At 52.7% G+C, this 22,164-nt stretch overlaps 1 protein-coding gene across 1 annotated transcript; it reads right to left on the reverse strand.

Moving 5' to 3' along the window:
• Window positions 1-13,306: 13,306 nt before the first annotated feature.
• On the reverse strand, window positions 13,307-17,965 carry SIX2 (SIX homeobox 2). Its single transcript, XM_062637000.1, has 2 exons — window positions 16,901-17,965; window positions 13,307-14,516 (listed from the first exon to the last, which is right to left on the reverse strand). Exons 1-2 carry the CDS (start codon window positions 17,458-17,460, stop codon window positions 14,213-14,215), a joined length of 864 nt encoding a protein of 287 aa, XP_062492984.1. The 5' UTR covers window positions 17,461-17,965; the 3' UTR covers window positions 13,307-14,212.
• Window positions 17,966-22,164: the final 4,199 nt, after the last annotated feature.

Consider the following 22,164-nt stretch of genomic DNA (forward strand, 5'->3'; position numbering starts at 1 on the left):
CATGCGAAGGGAGAATGCTGAAATCCTCTAGGAAAAACAATGGCCAGGAGTGGCTCCTGGGAGTGCACTGAATGAATTATCCCATGCAAGAAGGTTCCCTCAGTGCCATCATACTTCCTGGCCGCTCCTAACACCTGGGGCTAAAAATTGGTTCATATTTTATAGTATGTGTGCAATAATCATCACTTCAGGGAAGCACTGGACCTATTTTACATGTGCAAACTGATTGCAACAGGGCTGTCAAGAAAGGATCCTGACATGGAAAATTAACCGTTCATTTTCCTATGTGATCACAAAACTGGATGATGAAAGAGGCGCAGTAACTCTATGTGCATGTTATGAGGTTGTTTCATAGCGACATCTTACCTGGAAATCAATTTTAAATCCCTGAGAGAATGCATGAATTTGGAAAGGTGCCTGAGTGGTTCTGAAAAAAACCCATCAAGTTTAATGGTAGTATATCAAATCAAGAAAGGAGTATTTAGTGAGAGCAGTATTTGGCATCATCTTTGACATATTCATTAACAATGAGAGTGAATACAATACATATCACTGGCACTTTCAAATGACACTGGGTTAGGAGATGCTGCTGAACAGAGGACTAAACAGAGGAATCCAGAGGGTTGAAAAAGTGGGTAGAAATGAAAAATATGAGATTTGTTTTGGGGAAAAAAAAAATAAAACATAAGGGCATCCATGAAAAATAACTTCTGGGTACTAAAATTGTGACAAACCGGTGACTGCCAGGCTGCAGATGCTCCTTCATTACATTGCTCTGCCAGTCCAAGGTGTGGTAACTAATGTATTTGTTTATATCAGAGAGTTACAATAGTTCTTGTGTGTTCTCAGTCCGCTGCCATGTTACGTTAAATTCAGACCGGTATTATCTGAACAGTAAGGACAAAGTGGAGAAACTTCAGGGAAGATTGACACAAACAATCTGAGATTTAACAGAAAGGAGATACATAAAACACTGCATAAAATACAAGATGTATTTAAGGGGGTTTAGTCAGAATGTGTCCTTTTTCCCTGGTAAAGACAGAGAAGTGTGAAATGTCATCCTATAGGCATAGATCAGACACCTAGACAGTTCTTAAGGCAGTGCCAATAAAACAATCCAAGCACTCACAATCCATCATAATGGATGCCTCCTGTCTGATTTTGGAGGTGGGCTGTTCTGTCACTGATGACACTGAAATGTAGACTACAAGCTCACAACAGGGGACTTTTACTCTGTGAATTCCATACAATAAACCAAAAGCGGCAAAAGAATATTCCCTTAAAACCCGTATTTATTTCCAAGAGGAATAAGTCTACCGGTGGATGAAAGGAAATGAGCACTTTTTAGAGATCACATATGTCACCTGCAAGATTTTGTCATCACAGAACCAGTGATTGACTTGCTGACAGCATTTTGCCAGGGAATCGCTGCCATGACCACCATTTCCTTGGTGACATGACTGGAGAACAGGATTTGATTAAATGCTTACTGTACACTATGCCATGTCCTAGTAGATCACAAAACCTGCAACTGTTACTGTGATAGATAGGTAGTGAAAGGCAAAATACAGGCTTATGGCTTTGCAATGTGAGAAAGCAAAACTGTTTAATCCATAGCAGCATTCTTCAGAGGTCACTGGCAACACCAGCCTTGATGGAGAAGGTTACACTTTATGGGTTAGAGGCTAGTATTTGTCCAGGACACAATCATATGTGTTGGTCGCAGTTCTACCTGTCTTTCTGAGGTGGTCAGGAAACTTATAAAGCTTTTTTGCTTGAGAGTTTTGGTGTACAAATGAGCCTTAAAAGGAGTTCTGCTTAATACTGGATTGTCAATAGTTTGGACTTCTGGGCTTCTTAGCCTTGTCCTAGATTGGTCATCTATAAAATGCTCATGGCTTTTGCTTACAGGTGCTTGTAGACATACCAGTATCCTGAAGCACACAGGTCACACTGGATGCTTCCCCTGCTTATGTTCAGTCTGTAATGGACAGTCAAATTAGCACGCTCATCTGTTTTGAGTAACAGGGTTCAGGATCCCACTAATACATTGTCTGTCTCTCTTTTAAAGCATTCTCATATAGGTTCCCAGATCTGGTTAAAAAAAAAGCACTGCATTGTGAAATGGTGGTGAAATCCACCATTTCACTGCCTATTTCAATTGGATAAAACTTACTTGTTTGTAAATGGCAGAAAAAATTGGTTAGATACATATAAATGCCAGTGATCTGCTTGTATGCAAAGCAGCAGTTCAATTTTTGGCTTAATGTAACCAGAGATGAGATGCAGTTGCCACAAAGCTAAAAGGCAAAATTAATTGCTATCATGCCGTAAATAAACACTGGGCTATTTTACAGCTCTATCTGGCTTCTGTCTTCACTCTTTCCCTGCAGCCTTCACAAGCCACTACTGCTGAACCAGCTGGCAATGCAGTGCTGGTGGTTCACACCTGAGCAGGAAGAACCAGGACCAGCAAACACAGGTTTGCAAGTCCCTGTTTAGGAAATACACACAAATGTTACACAATCTCTTCTGACTTATCCAGGAGCCAGCATTATCCATTCCTTGGAGAGCAGGGATTTGCAAGAAACGAGGAAACATAAATCACTCAAATGTGTCTTCTTGAGATGAACACAAGCAGATTTCACAGATGAAGTGTCAGTAAGGAGTGGTGGCAATGGGTCAATGGGCTGGCATGGGGTGGATAAACAACAGCCATCCCTTTGCACCTCTGTGTTGTCCCATCTCAGCTTCTCATTGGGAGCTGCACACAGAGGTGTTGAGGCTCTGCCGGCACACTCATTCTGCTCCGCTGATTGCTGGGTCACTAACTGTGCTGAAGCACCGACTTGCTGACACCACTTCATTTCTGCATGACATAACAGAACAGGCCTTGGAGATTCCTTTATAATGCCACAGATAGACATAAACAGATGCTCCAAACAGATGTAATCAAACACAGATGTGATCTGAAGGTTCCCAGGCGGGGTCTGGGGTCCAGCCAAACTGCACATAGCGCAGACTGACAGCAAGCTGGAAATGCAGCACGGGGCTCACCTTTCCTCCCTGCTGATGCTGGCTTAGCAGACTGAGCTAGGTATGGCAGATAAACATGCACCAGCTGCTGGTGTGGGTGGCCGGGCTGCAGGATGGGCTTTGTCACCCCCCATGTAGCGCCTGCCCCTGCCCTGGGCTGGCTGCAGGGCTGCAGGATCTGTTGTCCTTGGAAGATCTTTCTTGTAGCAGATGATTCAGTCAGAGCCAGATGTTTTCTTTACCAGAATCTGCCCAAACAGCCTGTTCTTCCACAAAGACAGTGTCCACAGAGAAGGTGGCCCTTTCCTTCTTGTGGGTGGTGAGCGAAAAGAAAGAGGTGAGTTTTCTGCAACTTAGCAGAGAGGGCAGTAAAGCCATTCCTACTCATAGAAAAACACTTATCTTGGGGCATGATCACTGAAGGGGGGTTGAGGAGATTGTGGAGTGTGGAAAGTGGGAGATTTAGTGCCAGAAATTAATGGTGGGGAGAGTGGGTCCTTCTTTCCATGTCACCCCTTTGTCTGGTGCCACCATTGGGTTTCCACTCGTGCCCCATGTCTCCTTTTCCAGAATCTCCTGGTTCTGTGTCTCAGAAAAGAAGACACCTTTCCTGGACGATTACAGGGAAGACAGGTCAGAAGGTGACAAAAAGCAGGACAGGTTTACAAAAGCAGGATAGGTTTACAAAAGGAGTAGTGCCACCTAGAGCAAGTCCCAAACTGGAGGAGTATTTGGTGAAGGAAGAGTTGGACACAATTCAAGGAAATTTTTACTGAATAATTTCCTCATTTAAGATCCTAGAATATGGGGGTGGAAAAAAAAATCCTCGAGATGTAGTTATCTAAGGAAATTCAATGTGTATTTCTATGTGAGAGAGGTAATAGCTCCTTAAATTGACTCATGATATGGGCTCGATCCAAAGTCCATGGAAAAATCTCTGACTGACTTCACGGCTCCTTGGGGTGTAGGTGGGAACTTTGCCATTGTCTTCAAAAAGAACAGGGCCAGGCTTTTGCTCTTGGCCAGAAAACAAATGCAAGGGAAAGAGGCAAATCCTTTTGAAATGCTTCAGAAATAATTTATTATTTTCATTTCTATAGCTATACCATTGTTAATAATATTAAACACCCATGAATCTGTTTTAAAGCATATTGTACCCAAGCAGAAATTCTACACATATCTGCTTACAAGTTTGTTGCAAAAAAAGTCACTTAATAGAAAAAGCAATCATATAAAGATTATATGGATTGAAAGTAACACGTTAAAGAGCACCTCTGAGTCCTTTAGAAATCAGATCTACTGTTTCCTGGATTGTGCAGATGAACTCTTTGCTTTTCAGAATAGCCATTTTATGTATGTCCTGACAGACGTGAGCTGGATGACAGTTGCAGTGATTTCAACAGGGCAAGTTGGAATTTTTTTGAGAGCTTGTACTAATAAATTGGAAGACAATATGAAAAATAACATTAGGAACCATAAAACACCCATTTGTCAAAGTCCATATCGCCTGCAGAAAAAGAAATTAGAATTTTATCATTCTTTTTACGTAAAAAACGTGGTGAGGCATGGAAATTGTTGAAAAGTTTTGGAGAGGTCTTTCGAAATGAAGGAGTCGTTTTAAATTGATATTTGAATTTATACAGTGTATATATACAGTAATAGCTTTAGAAGGAGGCTGAGATTGGAAAACATACCATGATATGAGCCAAGAAAAAAAACACAACAGATTGAGATTCACAAGATTTTCTGAGATTTTTCGACGTCCCGTTTCTTCAACTTCATTTAGATTTCTCGTCTCTATAAATAGGTAACACCAAACTAAACTGATTTTGACCCGTGCTGCCCTTGTCACCAAAGCTGTCCTAGGAAAGCACTGACTTCCATGGACTCCAGATTCATCTAGGGGTGATCTGAGCATGTGGTTTGCGTTCCAGAATGCCTTGCAAATATAAACAACTCTTACGACTCGAGTACATTCAATGACAAAAGCGTTCTACCGCCGCACTGACGACATTCGCCCCTGCATTACTCGCCTTATAAGGGTGATGCTGCTCGCCCCGGCCAGCCGCAGCTACCTCCTCAGCTTTGCTTCCAGTAAAATAAGCTCGGTCAAAGATGTGCTTTTCTTTCCTACCCCCTCGAGGTGTACCCGCCTCAGAGCCCGCTGCAGAGACGCTCTCCGCCCGTACCTCACCGTAGGTAACACGAGACGCCGGGAAACGTGCGAGCAAAGCCAACTCTTCCCCTAAAACTGTTCCTCCTCCGAGCTGCGAAGAGGATGATTTGGGGAAAAAAAAAACACCAAAGAACCAAACAAAACACCCTCCAACTCTCCTAGCTCCACGCCACCGCGGGACAGAGAAAGGCAGCAGGCAGCTCCTCCGTGGCCCAGCTCGCAGGGCAGAGCGACAGGCTGGTTGGTCCTCGGAGACAGATAGCCTTTTAGTGCTTAGCAGCGGGGCCCCGCACGGCCGCGCCCCCGAGAGGGACTAGTGGGGAGCGGGGTGACCCAGCCCCCGGGGCCTCTGCAATGAAAGCACCTGCCCCGTCGAGGAAGCGCTCATTAGATGCTGTAATGACCTTCCCCTTGGCCGGGGGACGGTGAAGCAAGTGCGTTTGTACACCCAGACCTAATTCTTCCTTTTTGCCCAAGCTGCTACACCCCTGTCTGAGTTACGGCAATAGGAGGGTTAAAAAGCCCCCTGAGCCCCGCCAGCAGAAGGGGCCGCCGCCGGGCCAGCTACCCCCAAGGGCCCCACAGACAGCGGCCAAGCTGGCCGGCGGACTGCCCCCAGCTCCCACCGTGTCTCCCCACTGCCCGGCACAGCTTCTCTCTCCATCACTCCCCCAAAGGACAGAGAGGAGCAAAGGTTTGTTCCCCTGTTTTCACATTTCGGGGGAAATGCCACTTTTCCCGGTGTAACAGTTCCTCCCCCTGCCACTCCGCCGTCCCTGCTGGAAAAAGGCCAACGAGGCACTTAGGGCAGCCCAAGGCAGGCGGCTGGCTTTCGGCAAGGCCTCCGCCGTGGCTGCGGGTTGCCGGTGTCCGCTCGGAGGGACCCCCATCGGTCCCCCAGCCGGTGCGCCCCGCCGGAGGCGAGCCTCTGGCTTGGGCACGTCGGCGCTAGCCCGGCCGCGGAGCGCCGGAGGGAGAGATTATGTCTGTGCTGCCTGCTCTGAGGAGGAGCCGTTTCAGAAGGTGCCCAGGGCATAAGGGATAGACGGGGGAGCCTGCCCCAGAGGGGAGTAAGGGGAGGCCCGCAGGCTGCCGCGACCTGCCCCCGCCAACATCAAAATGACACGCGGGGCTTTGTCGGCTCTCTTGGCCCCTCTGAGGCGGCATCTTTCGAGAACTGCAAAGAAAATACTGTCTTGCAGTCATTGTAATCCACGGTTTTCATTTACTATTATTCAATCAGGATTTATCTCTGTTTTTTTTAGGAGGCTACTTTTCCAGGACTGTTACTCGATACTGATCCATTAAATCATTCCAGCTGAGAGATTAAATGTATGATTTGCAACCAGCTGGATTTCTTAAATGGTGTCTTCGCCTCCCTTCAGAGTATGAGCAGACCCGACGAGAAAACACTTTGCTTTGGCATGGAAACCTGCACATTTGCCCGAAGATTACCGCACGGAGTTCACTCAATGCCAACAGTATTCTCTTCCTTTCTCTTCACCGGATTAGATTTCCCCCAGCCATAAAGTGCCTCCAAAAGCGAGATACCATCGAAATGCCAACGTCTGCCAACCGAGCGGGTAGGCGGCAGGCTTAAACCTTCTCCAACACCGCAACTCCTCTCCGCCTTTTTCGGGGCTCCAGCGAGCCCGGGAAGGGAGAGCCGGAGGCCGAGTTCCTCCCTCAGTGCCCTCTCGGGGGGCGTTCTGTGTCCTCGAAGGGAGGTGAGGGGAGGAGAGGCAGTCTGGAGACCCTGCGTTCTCCGGACGCCGCTTCCCTCCGTGCACCTCGATGTCTGCCCCTGCGGGACGATGCGGAGGCAAGAGGGAGCCTCTGCAGTCCTTTCCCGGAGGGGAAAGGTTTAGGGAGCCAGGCTTTCCGTGGGGTGCCAGCCGCCCTTGTGGGGTCCCCGTGGGGATGGGCAGTGCAATGGCCGGTCCTTTCCTTGGCAGGGTCTGGGGTTTGTTTCACGGCTGCAGTGCCCGGGTGAGTATGGACAAGGTGGCTTTATTTGCCGTCGCCCGGCACTGGGAGAAGCAATAAATATGCCCGATTTAGAGTAATTATGGAGAATGACTAGCTGTCCTCCACCTCCGGAGATCCCCCGCAGGGACGGTATCTCGGAGATAGGCAGAAATAATCATCAGATCTCAAAGTAATAACGTTTAGGTGGGAAACTCCGTCATTTCACTATGCCGGCTCGCCAGAGAAAAGAAATAATGTCCCTCCTAAAGTGAAAGGGATCTGAGGCTTTTCCTCCACCGGAGCCGCGGCACCGTCGGGGGTCTGCCGCACCTACGGAGGAGAATGAGGTGACATTTACTGGTTACACTCGGGGAGATGGAGAGCGGTACCCGCAGTAGGAGAGCCCGGTGTCGGCATTGCCTCTCGCCTCTAACCGCTTTGGTTTCTGCTAGAATCGCTGGTGAGGTGGGATCGTACTCCTCCGGCCTTTTTAACTGGGGAAGGCAGCGAGGTGAGCTGCGCAGGGACGGAGCGTACCCCCATGCCACTCTGTCCACGGCCACCTGTGGGGCCCCGTCGCCCTGCTCCGCGGGCCGGTCAGGGCTGCCAAAGCCTCATTGCCCAGCGTCTGGTCTCGTTTGATTCAGGGAGGTTTCCTGACTTTCCAGTTGATGTTTTTGTTGTGTGCACGCTCGACACGCTCTTAAGAGCGACGTCCAGAGCTGTTTCTCTAGTTTTAAATGCCCCCTCCCTTCGCAGTGGCCTCGCTCGCTGTGCGGTGCGTAGTGCTGCGGGTCTGGATCTTCGCCCCGAGCAGCTGCTGGGCTCATGTGTAACCGAATATCTCATGGCATGGAGAGAAACTCACTGGTCCCTGGCCCCGCAGAAGCCTGGGAACCCCGTCCTCCCGCTCCAGCAGCCCCCTGCCCTCCGCGCCTGCCGCCCGCCCAACCCGCTCCTCCGGCTCAGCACGGGCAGCGGAGCGGGTTGGACGGAGCGAGCTGCGAAGAGCGGAGCGCCCGCCTGCCCTAGGTGCCCTGTCGGTGGGAAACAGCCGGTTCCCCGCGACGGGGCGGCCTCGGCAGCCCCTGTGGCAGAAGCCAACGACCACTTCGTTTCACAGCGTCGAGGTATAAAGAGGGCTCCCTGATCGGTGATCAGATCGGGCCTCCCTCGGGGATGCCGCTAACTTAGACTTTGGTACTGCTTTCCCCCACGACGCAGCTCTCTGGCGACAACAGGAGAATGATCTTTATCCTATTTCGATTAAACGCACTCCGCCGATCCAAGTGTGTTCGAAGTTACCTGCCCTCCCCCTCAGCACCCTGAGGCGTGAAGGGGGAGATCTCTCACCGATGGGTAACTGGCCACGCACCCTCGCCGTCTCCTTGTCCCCGCGGAGGCCGCAACCCCCGGGGCACCTGCCGGCGGGGCTTCCGGAGCACCGGCAGAAAGCCGGGCCCCGCAGCGGGGACAGCAGGTGCGGGCGGCGGGCGAGGACCTGCCCCCCCGCTCACTGCATAGGGGATCGAGTGTCCGCCAGAGCCTGCCCGCGCTGCCGGCAGCGGGGTCAGTGTGCGGGCCCCCGGGCAGGGTGGCCGAGCGAGGGGAGAGGAGGAGCGCTGTTGCCTTTGCTGTTGAAGTGCTCTCGGGTCGAGGCTCTGCTCGCTCCCCGACCCTCAGCACAACCAACTGCAACCACACCCGAGCTTCGGAACGGTGGTGTTGGGGTGTCTCTGCGCTCACCCAACCTCCTGCACGACCGGGAATCACTGTTCCAGTGTGATCCTGGGGACTTTGCAGCAAACTGTTGCCTTTATAAAGTCCCGCTTTTTAACTTTTCACCCCTCCGGTTTTAACTTCCTCACTGTTGCCGGCCCGTCTCGCCTGTGTTGACACCCAGACGAGCTCCTGACAGTCACTTTTCAGACTCAGATGTCCGTAGTTTTAACTACTGGCTTGTTTTTTGTTTCTTTTTCACGCTGCAGCCTATTTTTGGAGAGCAAGGCAGCGAAAATGAATATTCCTGATGAAGGTAGCTTTCATCGGTTCTTCACAAAATCTATTCCCCCTTCCTCCCTCCCTCCCACCCTCTAGATACACAAGCACCATACCGAGGTTTGCATTTTTCATGGTGGGACAGGCAAGTCTATAAAAGGCATGTTTGTTTTTCCTGGCTGTTTCAAATATGTATTTCCTGGAGGACTTCGCATCTAATGGGGTCATCAGAAGCACATGTGAGATTTTCGTCTTTCCAATTGATTTCTTCTTTCCCCACCCCCCTTTCGGTCGAGCAGCACTGATTGCTGATGTAACATGTTACCTGCCTGCTCACCTCAGCTCCCGCTAAACCTGTTTCCCTCTGCATCCCAGACCCTTGGTGAGGTCACAATCTCTTTCCGTGTGTCTGATGGGGGTTTTCCCCCTAATGACTATTTCCTTTTTCTTTTTATCCCTTCTTTTATGTCTGTAGGACGCTGGTCTGGCTGAAGGCAGGAGTAGCTCATCGCTCTGCCGCCCAGCAGCAAGCACGGCCGCCTCTCGGTGCCCCGAGGCGAGGAGAGGGACCTGCTCTGAGGAGCACCGGGACTCTGGAGAAAGGCGAATGTGATATTTAGAGTTGGAGACTCAGCGTTCTTACCCGAAGTGCGAGGAGCGAGGGAGGGGGGAACAAACCCACCCTAACCCAACAACCAACCCCCGCTCCCGTTCATATAAGTGGGAAGGAGATGGACCTCCTTCCCGATGCCAGGAGGGGAAGCTTCGAGCCCCACTCCCAGCAGCAGAATGGGAAGAAGCTGATCAGGCAGGCCAGCTCCTAAGTATGTATTTTTCCAAACCCCAGAGCTACTCTCCTTCAGACAAAACCCTCACCTTTTCCTTGTGTGCTGAAGCACTGAAAGTTCCTTTCAGTATGTTTTTCTTGGCTGTGTGAGCCGCAGCGTTTTGATTCACTAAGCAGAGGAAGTTCTGCAGTAAGGGCCAGTGGCCAGTGTTTTCATCGCCATTCCCCTACATTATTTGTCATGCTCAAGTGAGGGTTTGTTCAAAACAAGAGCCTGCTCATACCGGGCTGCATTTGTTTCTCCTAAAGAAGGTAATATATTTTGTTTCCGGGTCTGGTAACAGGAGCCTGAGCGCCTTACACAAACATCGCTGGGCAGGCAGGGGCACTTCCAAGGCTCTTCATTCCGGGGCTGGAGCAGCCCCCCTCAAACACACATCGAGGCTTCAGTTAGGCCCAGACTACTGAGCAAGAAGGTGGAAAGAGGGAATGCATCTTTCTCTGGGGTAGCTCACAAGACATATGTAGGGTAGGCGGCTTCTCTCACCTAGATAGTGTTGAATATCTGCAAAATAGCTTGTATCATTCAAAGTAAAACGCAGCCATGCAGTCTTGTAGATGGGATACCACTGTTTCCTAAAGGGTCCTGCTTACCCCAAAGGGCTTGCAGAGGGAAGGCATTTAACCAGCAAGCTCAAGCATATACCCCCCTTCTTATGTGAAAGGCTCTGATGCCAAAAACCTCGCTGCCTGTCCCCAGTAAAGCAACATATGTCCCTTTGGGGTTAGTGCCGTATCTTCAGCAGCCTGTCGGGATGCTCCCCCCTCTCGTTCGTCACTATTGTCCATGGCAGGAGGACGAGCTGTGCCCTGGCAGGACAGCCAACAGTGATTTCTGTCTCGTGTGCAATTTCTCGCATAACGCTTTTCAGCAGGGCGCCAGGACAGGTAACATACAATAAAGCACAGGGCTCCCCAGCTGTAGTACATGTGAATATTCAGTCCCCTGCTATACGAAGGAATTACTCCAGTTACGGTTCTGAGGTCCATAAATACTGCATTCATTATGTAATTTTGGGAGGTTTTAGTTTGAGGTCAAATGTAAATATAGATTTCTATGCATATATGTATATGTGTGTGTGGGTATACGAGAGTGAGCCTACGCTACAGGGGCTCAGCTGTGGGCTTTGTCCGCCACATCCCGGCCTCAGCTCGGGGATAGCCAGGGGGACTTCCAGGGATAAAGCCTGCCGGATCCCCACCGTCTTTTTATTTATGTCCCGTAAACAACCATCCATGAGACAAGATATGCCCTATGTAACGTAATGCTAGTGAATCATAACTAATCTGTTTAAAACCAAGGATTAGTCACGTCAGTTTCGGCATATTCCTGTATTGGGAACTTTTTCTGTGCGTGGAAAATCGGGGGGATTTGGGCTAATTTACCAAACATCATTACTAAGGCAAGTACGGTCTGATAAAATGAGTCGTAACATGTAAGGGTTTTCAGGTTGCATTACACACGTCCCATCATCTGGGCTTTAAGCTGTGTGTGTGCTCCCTTAATGCTAGATCAACCTGCAGATTTAGGTTTTTTCTTACTTAATTGACTTCAGCGACTCGCCTTCCCTTCCTCTCTCCGTGTATGAGTGATCCTCGCTGCAATTTACAGGAGTTATCACTGCCCCTCGTTTTCAAAAGGCCTTTCTCACTCTGTCAGCCCTTCATTTACTTTCCCCGATCGAATTCTGCCTCTTCTGTGCAATATGACCTTTTATGAACCACGTAAACCCCATCCTGTTTTCTTACTGCCTCTTTAAATGTTCCCCATCTTGGCTTTACTCTTTAATTTTTTTTTTCTCTCTCCAGCGGGCAAAGCCTTAAGGCTTTACTTCGGTTTCGAGGCCATGTTTTATTAACCCAGTCATTCTGTTTTCCTTCCCAAACTTACTTCTGTCTCTAAAAGTACAAAAGTATTAACTAGCCAATTAATTCATTCTTTGCTATATTGCACCACTGCATGTTATTTTACAGGGGGCTGGGATTGTCTGTATCCCTAGGAAGCAGGGGTTCCTCTATTTGTGAAATGTTTATTTTCAAAGGATTAAAATTCATAGCCGAAATTATTAGATGCTCCTCAACGGAAATAACAGGATCTGCCATTTAGACCCTAATGCACGCAGGACCACACTGCTACGCTCCCACAGCACAGGCGGCAGCCACATCATCTCCGCTGGCGAAAAATCTCCCCAAAGAACAGAAACAGGAGGAACATGAGCCTAAATATACCACATTGTCTCCTCTGAAACACTGGATTTGTAACCATGAGTAAGAGAGAGCTCTCTTTCCGAGGCCGATCCTTCCCGTTACCAACATCCGTACCTTCCCTTCCATAGACTTTAACGGGGCTTCAGAGAAAAGTGCTTTTACCAGACACCCACAAACGCGCCGAGGCGCTAATCCAGCCCCAGATTATATCAAATTAGGACATTGCCCGCACAAAACTCCCTCTGATTGAAATTTCAGCCAGCGTCTGAAACCTGGACACGATCTTTGCTGATCTACACATATTTCTATCCCGCTTGAAGCCATATCGTTTTCTCGGTTTATTTTTCACAAGATTTTCATTTTAGGGAATTTAAAAAAAAAAAAAAAGAGGGAAGAGAGAGAGTATAAACCCTCTTGCAAGCTCTGTACAGCCTTTTAAACAGATGATTTATCACATTCGGCTTGGGGTAAAGAGTTGGTGGGGAGGGTGTAAGCCGCAGTGGAATCACCCTGAGCTCTTTTCATTAAGCAAACGTGCAAGTAACTTGCCTATCACTTTTGCCACCAGAAAAGGAAAAAAAAGGAAGAAAAAGGATAGGAATAGAGAAACTCCATTCCCGGCATCCCTCCCACAGGTGCTGGGAGGGCAGTTACAGCCCAGTCATGCAGGACCTGGACCCGGCTCTGGTGGCCGTCACTGTGCAAAGACAGGCAGCTGGCAGGCTTTCTGCCGGGGCCGGAAAACCCGCAGCCTGCCCCACCGTGTCCTTGGGGGAACGGGTGGGCGACCTCTCCCCTCGCCCCAGGGTCCGCAGCACCCGTCCTTCCCGGTCCCTTTGCCTCCCCTCTCCAGTGCACACCACTCTCCGGCCCGGGCACTCCGACGTGCCCGGCCCTTGCTCGGCGGGACACTCCAAACCGAGCAGGGATGCAAGGCACAGTCTGACTCCCCGGGAAGGGGGGCCCCCAAAATCGCTCGTGTGTCCACCGCCTCTCCCGGCCGAGCACTGTCAGCCCCGGCTACCTGGCATCCAAAACCACCCAGCGGGTGAGTGAAGCAACCGGACGCCGGGTTAGATTTCTAAATTTTATTATAAAATAAAAGCAGAAATATTTTCCAAAGAATGTATTCACATAATATAAACAATAAACAAAACTAAGGTGAGTGACTTGCGGTTGATACTGTCGTTTAGGTCTAAACTTGAGCAGCAATTCCTCTTCTTTTGTAAAGCCTGCTCCTGCCGTCGTTGCACACCGAGGGGAGAATCATCCCCTGCCTTCCTCTGGGGCCGGAGCCGGGCCATCACTTCCTTTCTCACCCAGCAAATGGCGAAAGCACCACAGGGACGAGGCCAAAGAAGCCGTCTCTCTGCATAGCATCAGCTACAAGAAGGTTACAGAGTCTGCCTAGAGCGCGTGTTGCTGCTATAACTTGACTACAACTTTTGTATTCTTACTTGAAATTGTACATCGTACACCTGCCACGGATACATAGCTACAATAGGATAATGGGAGCGATGTGTAACTTCCAAACAGGCATGGCAACAGCGGCCTTGGGCTTCCCTTTCCTCCCCACCCCCCGAAAAAGTACAAATAAAAGTTACCAATGTGCCTCTTCCCACACAGACCAGCCCTATCGAGTGACACCACCGAGAGAGATTCGTGAAGTTAAGGCTGGAAAGAGCTGCTGTACCGAACCGCCTTACAGCCTGCCGTGAAAAATCACAGCTCCTGTCCTACACTCCTGAGACCATCTTTAAGCAACCCTTAAGACTTTTCACAACATCACTGCCCACAGCCGGGTCTCATACCTTCCTTCCAAACCAGCAGCCAGTCTGCTGCCAAAGGGCACAACACATCCACTAAGGAGTTTGTCATCGCTTTCAAAGTCTCTGATAAAAGGGGGAAAAAAAAAAAAAAGGAAAAAAAAGGAAAGGAAAAAGGCGGGCTGGTGCGAAGGAGGGAGCGTGTACACGGTTTTAAGAGCCCAGATCGACCAGGTTAGATGACATTGGATTGAGGATGGAGTCCTGCAAGCTGTGGTGGTGCATAGGGTCGGCGCTGGGCACGGGGATGGCGCTGGGGCCCTGCGGGTGGCCGAGGCTGTGCAGGGGCTGCAGCCCGGGGTTGGAGCTGAGCAGCAGCGCGGGGCTGGAGGAGGTGTGATCCGGGGTCCCTGACGGCGTCTTCTCGTCCTCCGAACTCCCCAAAACTGTCTTATTCCCGTTCATTGACGCCGAGAGCGGGTTGTGGCTGTTGGAGTTGGAATTCTCGTTGTTTTCCCTACAGGAAACACAAAAGAGGGAGGGAAATCACCGTGTGGCCGCCGCTCCCGGGAGCGGGAGCAGGGCAGAGGGGAGTTGGGCTCCCGGGGGCGGCGAGCGGCGGGGAATGCAGGAACGGGAGGTTTACAAACTCTGCAAACCTCCAAGGCCTCCATCTGGCGCAGAGGTCTAAGGTCTGCCGAGCTTGTAAACAGTGTCTCCCACTAGCCCAGCGGAAAGTGTCACTTTGCCAAAACGTCATTTTCTGCGTCCAAAGCGTTTGCACAGCGTGAGGAGGGAAAGGGGAGGAAGAGAAGACATAAAAAAATGAAATAGACTTTTTAAAAGTGCTCTTGGAGCTGAAGAGAAGGTCCTGGGAAGGCTGGAGCACGGCGGGTTGCAGCAGGATCCCTCTGCTCAGCAGCCCTCCCTCCCCGGCACGCACCGGGAGGGAAAGGCTTTTGCTTAAGTAACCGGACCATTTCTCCTTCCCTCGCTTCGAGCTTAAAGCTCAAAACATAGCCCAATATGGAAGATAAGGCAAGGAAGGAGACGTAACTCGCTTGTTTACCCGGCCCTCTCGGGGAAGGCTCCGCTCTCCCGCCGCCATCCCTCTGCCCATCGCAGGCGGCCGCTCCCCGGAGCCGCAGAGAAAGAAACCGGCACCACCGGTGCCACTGTCGACAGGGGCCGGCTCGGGAAGGTAGGGCGGTATTCACATATTCACCACCGGTAAATACCGAGAAATCGCTGGAGGCTGGCCAAGCCCCTTCTAGACACATATATGTATACATATATAATATATGTATTATTTTTAAACTGAAAGGAGCAAGAGGGGTTGCTGGCGGCCGTCTTGCCAAGGCTAAGGCGGTTTTTAGACATAGCGCTGGTAGAAATCCTTGAAACACAGCCCTGTCTGAAATACGGCATTGCAAGTCCTCTTTTCAACAAAGTTTCTGGGGAACCTACGAACGACGCTATCTGGTAGAAGGGCCCTATCCTGAAGAGTTTGGTCGAGAGAAGCGAAGCCATTGTGCTGACGGTTTTTCCTCAAGGGCTGCAGGATGTGGCTGGAGATACTTGGTGCCAAAAGAATAAAAACAGACAAGAAAGCTCTGTTTGAACAAGTTTGCTTGAATGAATGGCAATCCCATGAAAGGTCTGTTTTCCAACGCCTGGAGTGTAATATTGAATGTATTTTTCAATGTCAAAAATCTTATCTGCCTCTGGAGACCTGTAAAATTTGAATCCCCCCCCCCAAAAAAAAAAGATGGAATAAGTGTAACCTTCATTTCCTTTGGATATTTGAAGGTGAGTCCCTGCTATCAGCAATAAAAAGAGCCTCTTACATCTCGTAAAAACAGTCGTAAGGACTGGAAGGAAAATTAAAGCTCTAGCACCGTTTGGGGAAATGTATGGATCAAATCCGTGCGGAGCCCGAGCCTTGCGGGCTGCACAGCTGCGCAGCCCTTCCCGAACCACATGAGGCAGAAACAAAAAGAGAAGTGCCCTTGGAGGCACGGATCTCCGGGAGATTCCTAATCCATTAATTAACCGCGCAGGTCATACGATAAGTTCCGTATGGACCGGGCAATTGGAAGACCTAAGCAAGGAGCCGCTGTGAAGCTAGAGGACGCTTTTTCCTTCTTCGAACCGTTTTCCTAAGGCACAGGGACTGCTGAAGGAAAAGTCATCCCGAACGCCAAAGACGCAGGCATTAAACCCTGCCCGGCAATTAATAGTGCTTTCACTCCATTTAACGAAAAAAACCCAACCCAGTTTCAGAATCACCTTCGGTCTAAGAATATACTTCTATTAACATGAATTCGGGGCACCTTGCCGGGTAGCGAATAGGAACCACAATTTAACGAGCGCCGTAAGAGGTTGCCCCGGCCAGTCCCTGTCCAGGGCTCCCTCCTCACGCTGGGACCCACCATTAGAGGCGATTTTTGCTGACAGCGTTCAGATCAGCTCGTTCCCGGCTGCTCTCCCCGCTTTTCCCTCTTTTCACCGGGGAAACCCTCAAGGACACGTTCCGAGCTGTGCGGGGCACGGCACCCTCAGCCCGGGGCCCCGCCGCCGGACCGCGGACACGCACCGGCAACCCGAACTCCGACGCCGGGAAGCGGCGGGAGGAGGAGGCCGCGCTGCTTAACCGGGGGTCGCCGCCGGCCCTGAGAAGGACCGCCGGCGGAAGCGGCTGCCCCAGGGTGGCCGGGGAGTGGGATCTTGGAGGGGAAAGGATCCCGAGAGCGTCTCCTGGAGCTGCTTTTGACGGACAGCCGCCGTCGCCGAGCTCCCACCTTGCCGCGGAGAGCCCGGGCCCATCCAGGAACGGGGCAGAGCGGCAGGGCCGGGGAGCCGGGGAAGCTGGAGAAGCCGTGGGATGCGGGGAAGCCCTACCTTTCCTTGGCCTCGGCGGCGCGGTCCCGCTGCCGGCGGTTCTTGAACCAGTTGCTGACCTGGGTGGTGGTGAGGCCGGTGGCCTCGGCCAGCTCCCGCTTCTCACGGGGGGACGGGTAGGGGTTGTGGGCGTACCACTCTCGGAGGACGCTGCGGCTCTTCTCCTTGAAGCAGTAGCTGGTCTCCTCGCCGTCCCAGATGGAGCGGGGCAGCGGGAACTTGCGGCGCACCCGGTACTTGCCCACAGCCCCTAGGGGTCGCCCCCGCAGCTTCTCCGCCTCGATGTAGTGCGCCTTCAGCCAGAGCTGCTGCAGCTTGGGGTGGTTGTGCGCCGAGAACTGGTGGCTCTCCAGGATCTTGTAGAGCTCGCGGAAGTTGCCCCGATGGAAGGCCACCACCGCCTTGGCCTTCAGGACGCTCTCGTTCTTGTGGAGGTGCTCGCAGGCAGGGAGGGACCAGAGGAACCGCCCCAGCCGCTCGATGTTGCCGCCTTGCTGGAGCACCTCGCAGACGCAGGCCACTTGTTCTTGGGTGAAGCCAAAAGTCGGGAGCATCGACATGGTGAGCCCTGCCCCGCCGTGCACCCTATGGCCGCATAGAGGGAAGCGGCGCTGGGCGGCGGGCAGCGCCCGGCATACGGGGCCGGCCCCGGGGCGGCGGCGCCCGGCGGGGCCCGGTCGGGCGTCACGGCCGAGCGCGGGGGGCCGCGGCCATCGGCGGCTCCGGGTCCGGAGCGGTCGCGGGAGCCGGGGTAAAAAAAAAAAAGGCGAAGAGCGAAGAAAAAACGAAAGAAAAGTGTCGGGATCCCGAGCGCGGGCGCCTTTTCCACCCGGCCGCCTCCTTTTTGTAAGTCCAAGTTGCGAGAGTAACTTCGTGCCTCTTTTGTCTCCTATCTGCAGCGCTCGCAGCGGCCGCGGCTCTCCCACCCCCACCCCCCTCGGCCGCCGGTTTGGGATCTCCCTGCTTCCCCCCCACCCCCCTCCGCAGCAAGATCCCACATAATATAGTGGTAAAGCCCTGCTCCCTCGCTCCTCTCCCTCTCGGAGTTTTTTCCCCCCTTTCTTTCTCTCTCTCCTTTTTTTTTTTTTTTTAATAATATTATTCTAAGCTGGCATGAAAAGTGATTATCCGCGCTGTGATTGGTCCGGTTATCTGACCCGGGGACTGCCAGGAGAAGACAATAGTTTTAGTCAAATTATTTGCCATGGTGACGCTGTCAATCAGGGGTAACCCGATCTGTTTTGAGGTGGCTCCCCGGCTGGGTTGACAGATTGCTCAGATCCACTCAGAGGCGGCCCTGCGAGCTCAGATATTAGCTAGCGAGGGAGAAATTTCCGCCGTGATTGACGCTGCAGGCGCCCATCGGGGGACAGGGGGAGCGCCAGAGCGAGAAGCTCGGGCCCCTGCCTCACGCCGCAGGGCGCTGAGGGACGGAGCCACCGCCCCGGCCGGGCCCCGCAGCCCCGTCTGGATCCCGCTGCCCCATTCCTGCCCCGCCGTTCCGGACCGCGTTGCGGTGGGGAGAAAAACTCGCCTCCGGCCTTTGCAGAATGTTTCTTTCTAAACGCGTTAACTTATACCCCCTCCCCAGCGCCCAGTAACAACTGTTGGAGAGTTTTATAGGGAAGGGGCCTCATGTACAATAGAGACCCTGTTCTTGACCTGGGATCCCATTACACGCTGATCGTACCTGCCCGGGAGCTGGGAGGGGGCAGGATGACACAGGACGGGGACGGGTTGCTTCTCGTTAGCCACCGGCCGTGCCCCGTCACGCTCCGGTGCGCCGGGCGCTGGCATTGGTGCTCACTGGACGCTGGGCATTTATTTCCACTTGGTTTCCAGGCGTGTGTCGGGGTGTTTCGTCCATGAGAGGAACACGTGTAAAAGTCAGAGACGCTTCTCGTGATTAAGCCGACCCTCATCACCCGAGCGTGCCCATTGCACGGCGTTTTATGATACTGCCTGTGCGGGGCAGGGACCCGTATCCTTTCCCGACCCTTTCGGTCTGCACAAAGTGAAAGGCGGAGGGGAGAGGCTGTGCAAGCCGGAAGGTCGGGAAGGATGAGCGGGAGAGCTCAGCGGACGCAGGGCTGTGCGGTGCCCCACAGGAGCAGATCGAAAGGCGGCGGGCGCCGGAGCTCGTCCGGGTGGCGGCACTAGGGAGGAGCCTCCCGGCCCCGACCTCAGGGCAGTTGCCACGGCCTTTAATGTTCCCCGTTTGCGGATAAATAGTAATAACTAATCCCATAGGCTCTTTCTACGCTGTTTGCAGCCCTGACAGGAGCGCTCTCTGCAATTGTGGGTTCCTACTACGGTACCTTTCTAGCCGCCCCGGCGCATCAGGGATTTAGGGAGGCCACAAGAGACCGGGCTGCGGCCTCCCGCCCGGCAGCCTGACCCTCCGAGGACGGTGGACGGAGCCCCCGTGCCGGCCCGGGCGGGGGTAGGGGCCGTCCCCGGAGGGAGGCAAGGCCGGGGCGGCGGCGAGCTGCCCGGCGGCTCCCGGCAAGGAGCCGCGCTAGGGGCTACAGCCAGGCGAAACGCGGCAGGGGAGGGAGGCAGGAGGAGGAGGAAGGTGGGGGCAGCAGATCAGCCCTCGTCCAGCTCCCAGCGTGTCCGGACCCCCGTGCGTATCCATGTCTGTGTCTTCTCGAGAGCACTCCGCTGTGGAAGCTACGTATCTTCCTACCTGTCCGGCCTTTTCGCGAGTGCTGCCATCGAGGAGCGGTGGCAAGCTTCTGATCCCCCGGGGCCGCAAAATAGAAGCTTCCTTTGCAGGACAAGGGAGAGAGAGCTCAAATTCGTTTAAAACAGATTCGGGAATGTTGGTGATGGGTCCGTAACCCACCCTCCTACCCCTCCGTTGCCCGTTTCTCCTTCCTTCCCTTTGCAAAATGAGCCTCGGCCGTTTGGTGCCTTGATGCCGGCCGATTTCTGCAGGATTCAAACTGTGCTTGTTTATAAACGAAAGCATCCCGATCTCAGAGCTTCCCGGCCGACCTAAGCGGCTGGATAATTCGCAGCCCCAACTGTAGCGAACGGTCAGGGGACGGGAGAACCTATCCCCCGCAAACGTTACTCAGAAACGGCGAGAGAAGCACAAAACCCCTCTCCCACCTCTGTGTGCCGTTAGCGAAGATTATAGCGCAGTTAAACTCCCTCCTGCACCAGGGACCGCGGCAGCGAGGAGCAGCTCTAGCGGGGGCTGAGCTGCACCCCCTTCCCCTCCCCACTACCGCACTCAGCCGCCCTACGTTTATTAGGGGTATACCTGACTCCGCTTCCTCTCCTTCCATCTCACAATCACAGCGGCTGAATCTGAACGGGAGCAGCTGTTCGCCCTAGCCGGAAAGGAGATGTCAAAACCTGTTGCATGGACTTAGATCTGAGAAAGTGTCTTCTTAGGACCCTAAAATGTGAGTACGGAATCGATGCGCCAGCCCCTCCGTAGGCGCTTTCACTTTAGCTGTTTTAGCCTTCAGACTGCAGCTTGCAGGGAACGCTTGCTCGCTTCCCGGGGCGCCAGGCAGAGGCAGGGCTAGCACTTTCCCGAGCACCCTGTATCAGCTCGCTTCCCAGAGCAGCGGAAAATCAGCGGCATCTGGATCCAAATTCTGTACAACTGCTTTTAACTTTCGGGAAATGAAATATTCCTGTACATGCTAGAAGAGAGAGCGATACAAAGCCAAGAGAGAGCGGCAGTGGCTGCAAAGCCACGGCACACGGGGCGAGTCAAGCTGTACCGACTGGCGAGGGAATCGAGCTATCGGGCGAGGAGCTTCTTTTCCTTTTTGGAGAAAGAACTCGTTCGCTCCCATATTCCAGCACAGGAGGCGCGAATAGCCTGCTACCGTTTGCCCTCATTCCCTCAGGGACATTTTGCCTAGTGGAAGGTTTTATCTGGGATGACCGAGACTTGTGCCCAACCCCGTTGCCTCCCGGCCGAGAAGCCCAGGGGCTTATCCCGGTCCCGATGTGACCTTGCCAAGGGCCCACTTGGGAAACGTCTCGCCCCTCCGAGCAGTCCTTGCCGCGCACGAAGCAGCGTGCGAGACCGTCAGTGCCAACACAAGCGTTGTGAAATACAAGTGAAATAAAGAGCCTTTTTTTTTTTTACCGTGATGTTCTTTTTTATTAACCGGGGTGCAGACTGCAGAGGGGAGGAGGTCGTGTCTCTTCTGTGGAGCCTTTCACTGCACGGAACTGATTCGTGTCCATGAGTGGGTGCCAAAAGAGCTCTCCGGTTATCTGAAACTCTCCTTCTCGGCTGTGCGTCCACGGTCTCCTTGTAGCCAGCAGTCTGTGCGGGAGTCTGCAGGCCCGCTCCGTTCCCACTGAAGGCACCATTAAAGACAAGGGCTAAGTTACCCAGACTCCTGCCCTGCATCTTTCCTTACGATCGCGGCCTCTGCTGCAGCCTTGACCCTTCTACAGGGGCGCAGATACCGATGGCAGGGCCCGGGCCAAATCCCATCCAGAGAGGCGGGATGCGGGGAAACCGCTGCCCATGACCCTGCACCCACCAACACGGGGCTGCGGACAAGCGTGTCCCTGACAGTGGGGCTCGGCTCCCCTCTTGGGGAAGGCAGGGAGACAGAGGGTCTCTTTCCACTCGGCGCTTCGACTGGCAGGAGTAGCGAACAGATAAACCCCGCTATCTTCACAAGCCAGAAAGCAGCACATCTTTCCTGCACATGTCCGCTATGGTGGCAAGGGAGAGCAGGCAAATGGCAAGCGACATCACGTTCGCCTTTATTTCCTTTTATTTATTTATTAACTTTTCCTTCTGGAGGGGGTGCAATACGTTTTCCCCTTAAAATCAGTGCGCTTTGACGTGGCCAAAAGCCTGCCGCGACTAACCTGCTACTCCCGATAGGCATTTTCCTTGAATCACAGCAGCCTTTGCCAGGATCACGGGCCTACCTGCCCTCTGCTTCCAGACCCCGGGGGGGAGTCTCAGCTGCTTTCCCAGGGCACCCTGGGCGCACACGTTTCTCCCTGGCGAGACCCGATCGCTTCAGGCAGTCAAAGCTCACCCGGGGCTTCATGGAGGCAGTTTGCAACCCGGAACGGCCGTTGTTCCTCCCGCCCTCCCGTTATTTATTCACGCTTTTATTCATTTTTCGCATTCTGTTTTAAACCCGGGTCCATCCCGTCACGGATGGCACAGAGATCCTGCTCCGGCTGACACAGAAAACACGTCGGAGTATCCCTGCGCGTAACTAAATGAAGACAAACAACAATAGCTTGTTGTTCCCTGATTT

This window comes from Pezoporus occidentalis, unplaced genomic scaffold, assembly GCF_034315485.1.
Source record: "Pezoporus occidentalis ecotype Australia unplaced genomic scaffold, CSIRO_AGI_Poc_V1 ctg50, whole genome shotgun sequence".
Taxonomy (NCBI): Eukaryota; Metazoa; Chordata; class Aves; order Psittaciformes; family Psittacidae; genus Pezoporus; species Pezoporus occidentalis.

What these genes read in the sequence shown, in the direction of transcription:
- SIX2 (XM_062637000.1), bottom strand. Translation starts at nt 17,460, where the DNA reads ATGTCGATGCTCCCGACTTTTGGCTTCACCCAAGAACAAGTGGCCTGC. An exon ending in GCCGCCGAGGCCAAGGAAAG is followed by an intron (nt 14,517 to 16,900) that starts GTAGGGCTTCCC and finishes TGTTTCCTGTAG; the next exon opens with GGAAAACAACGAGAATTCCA.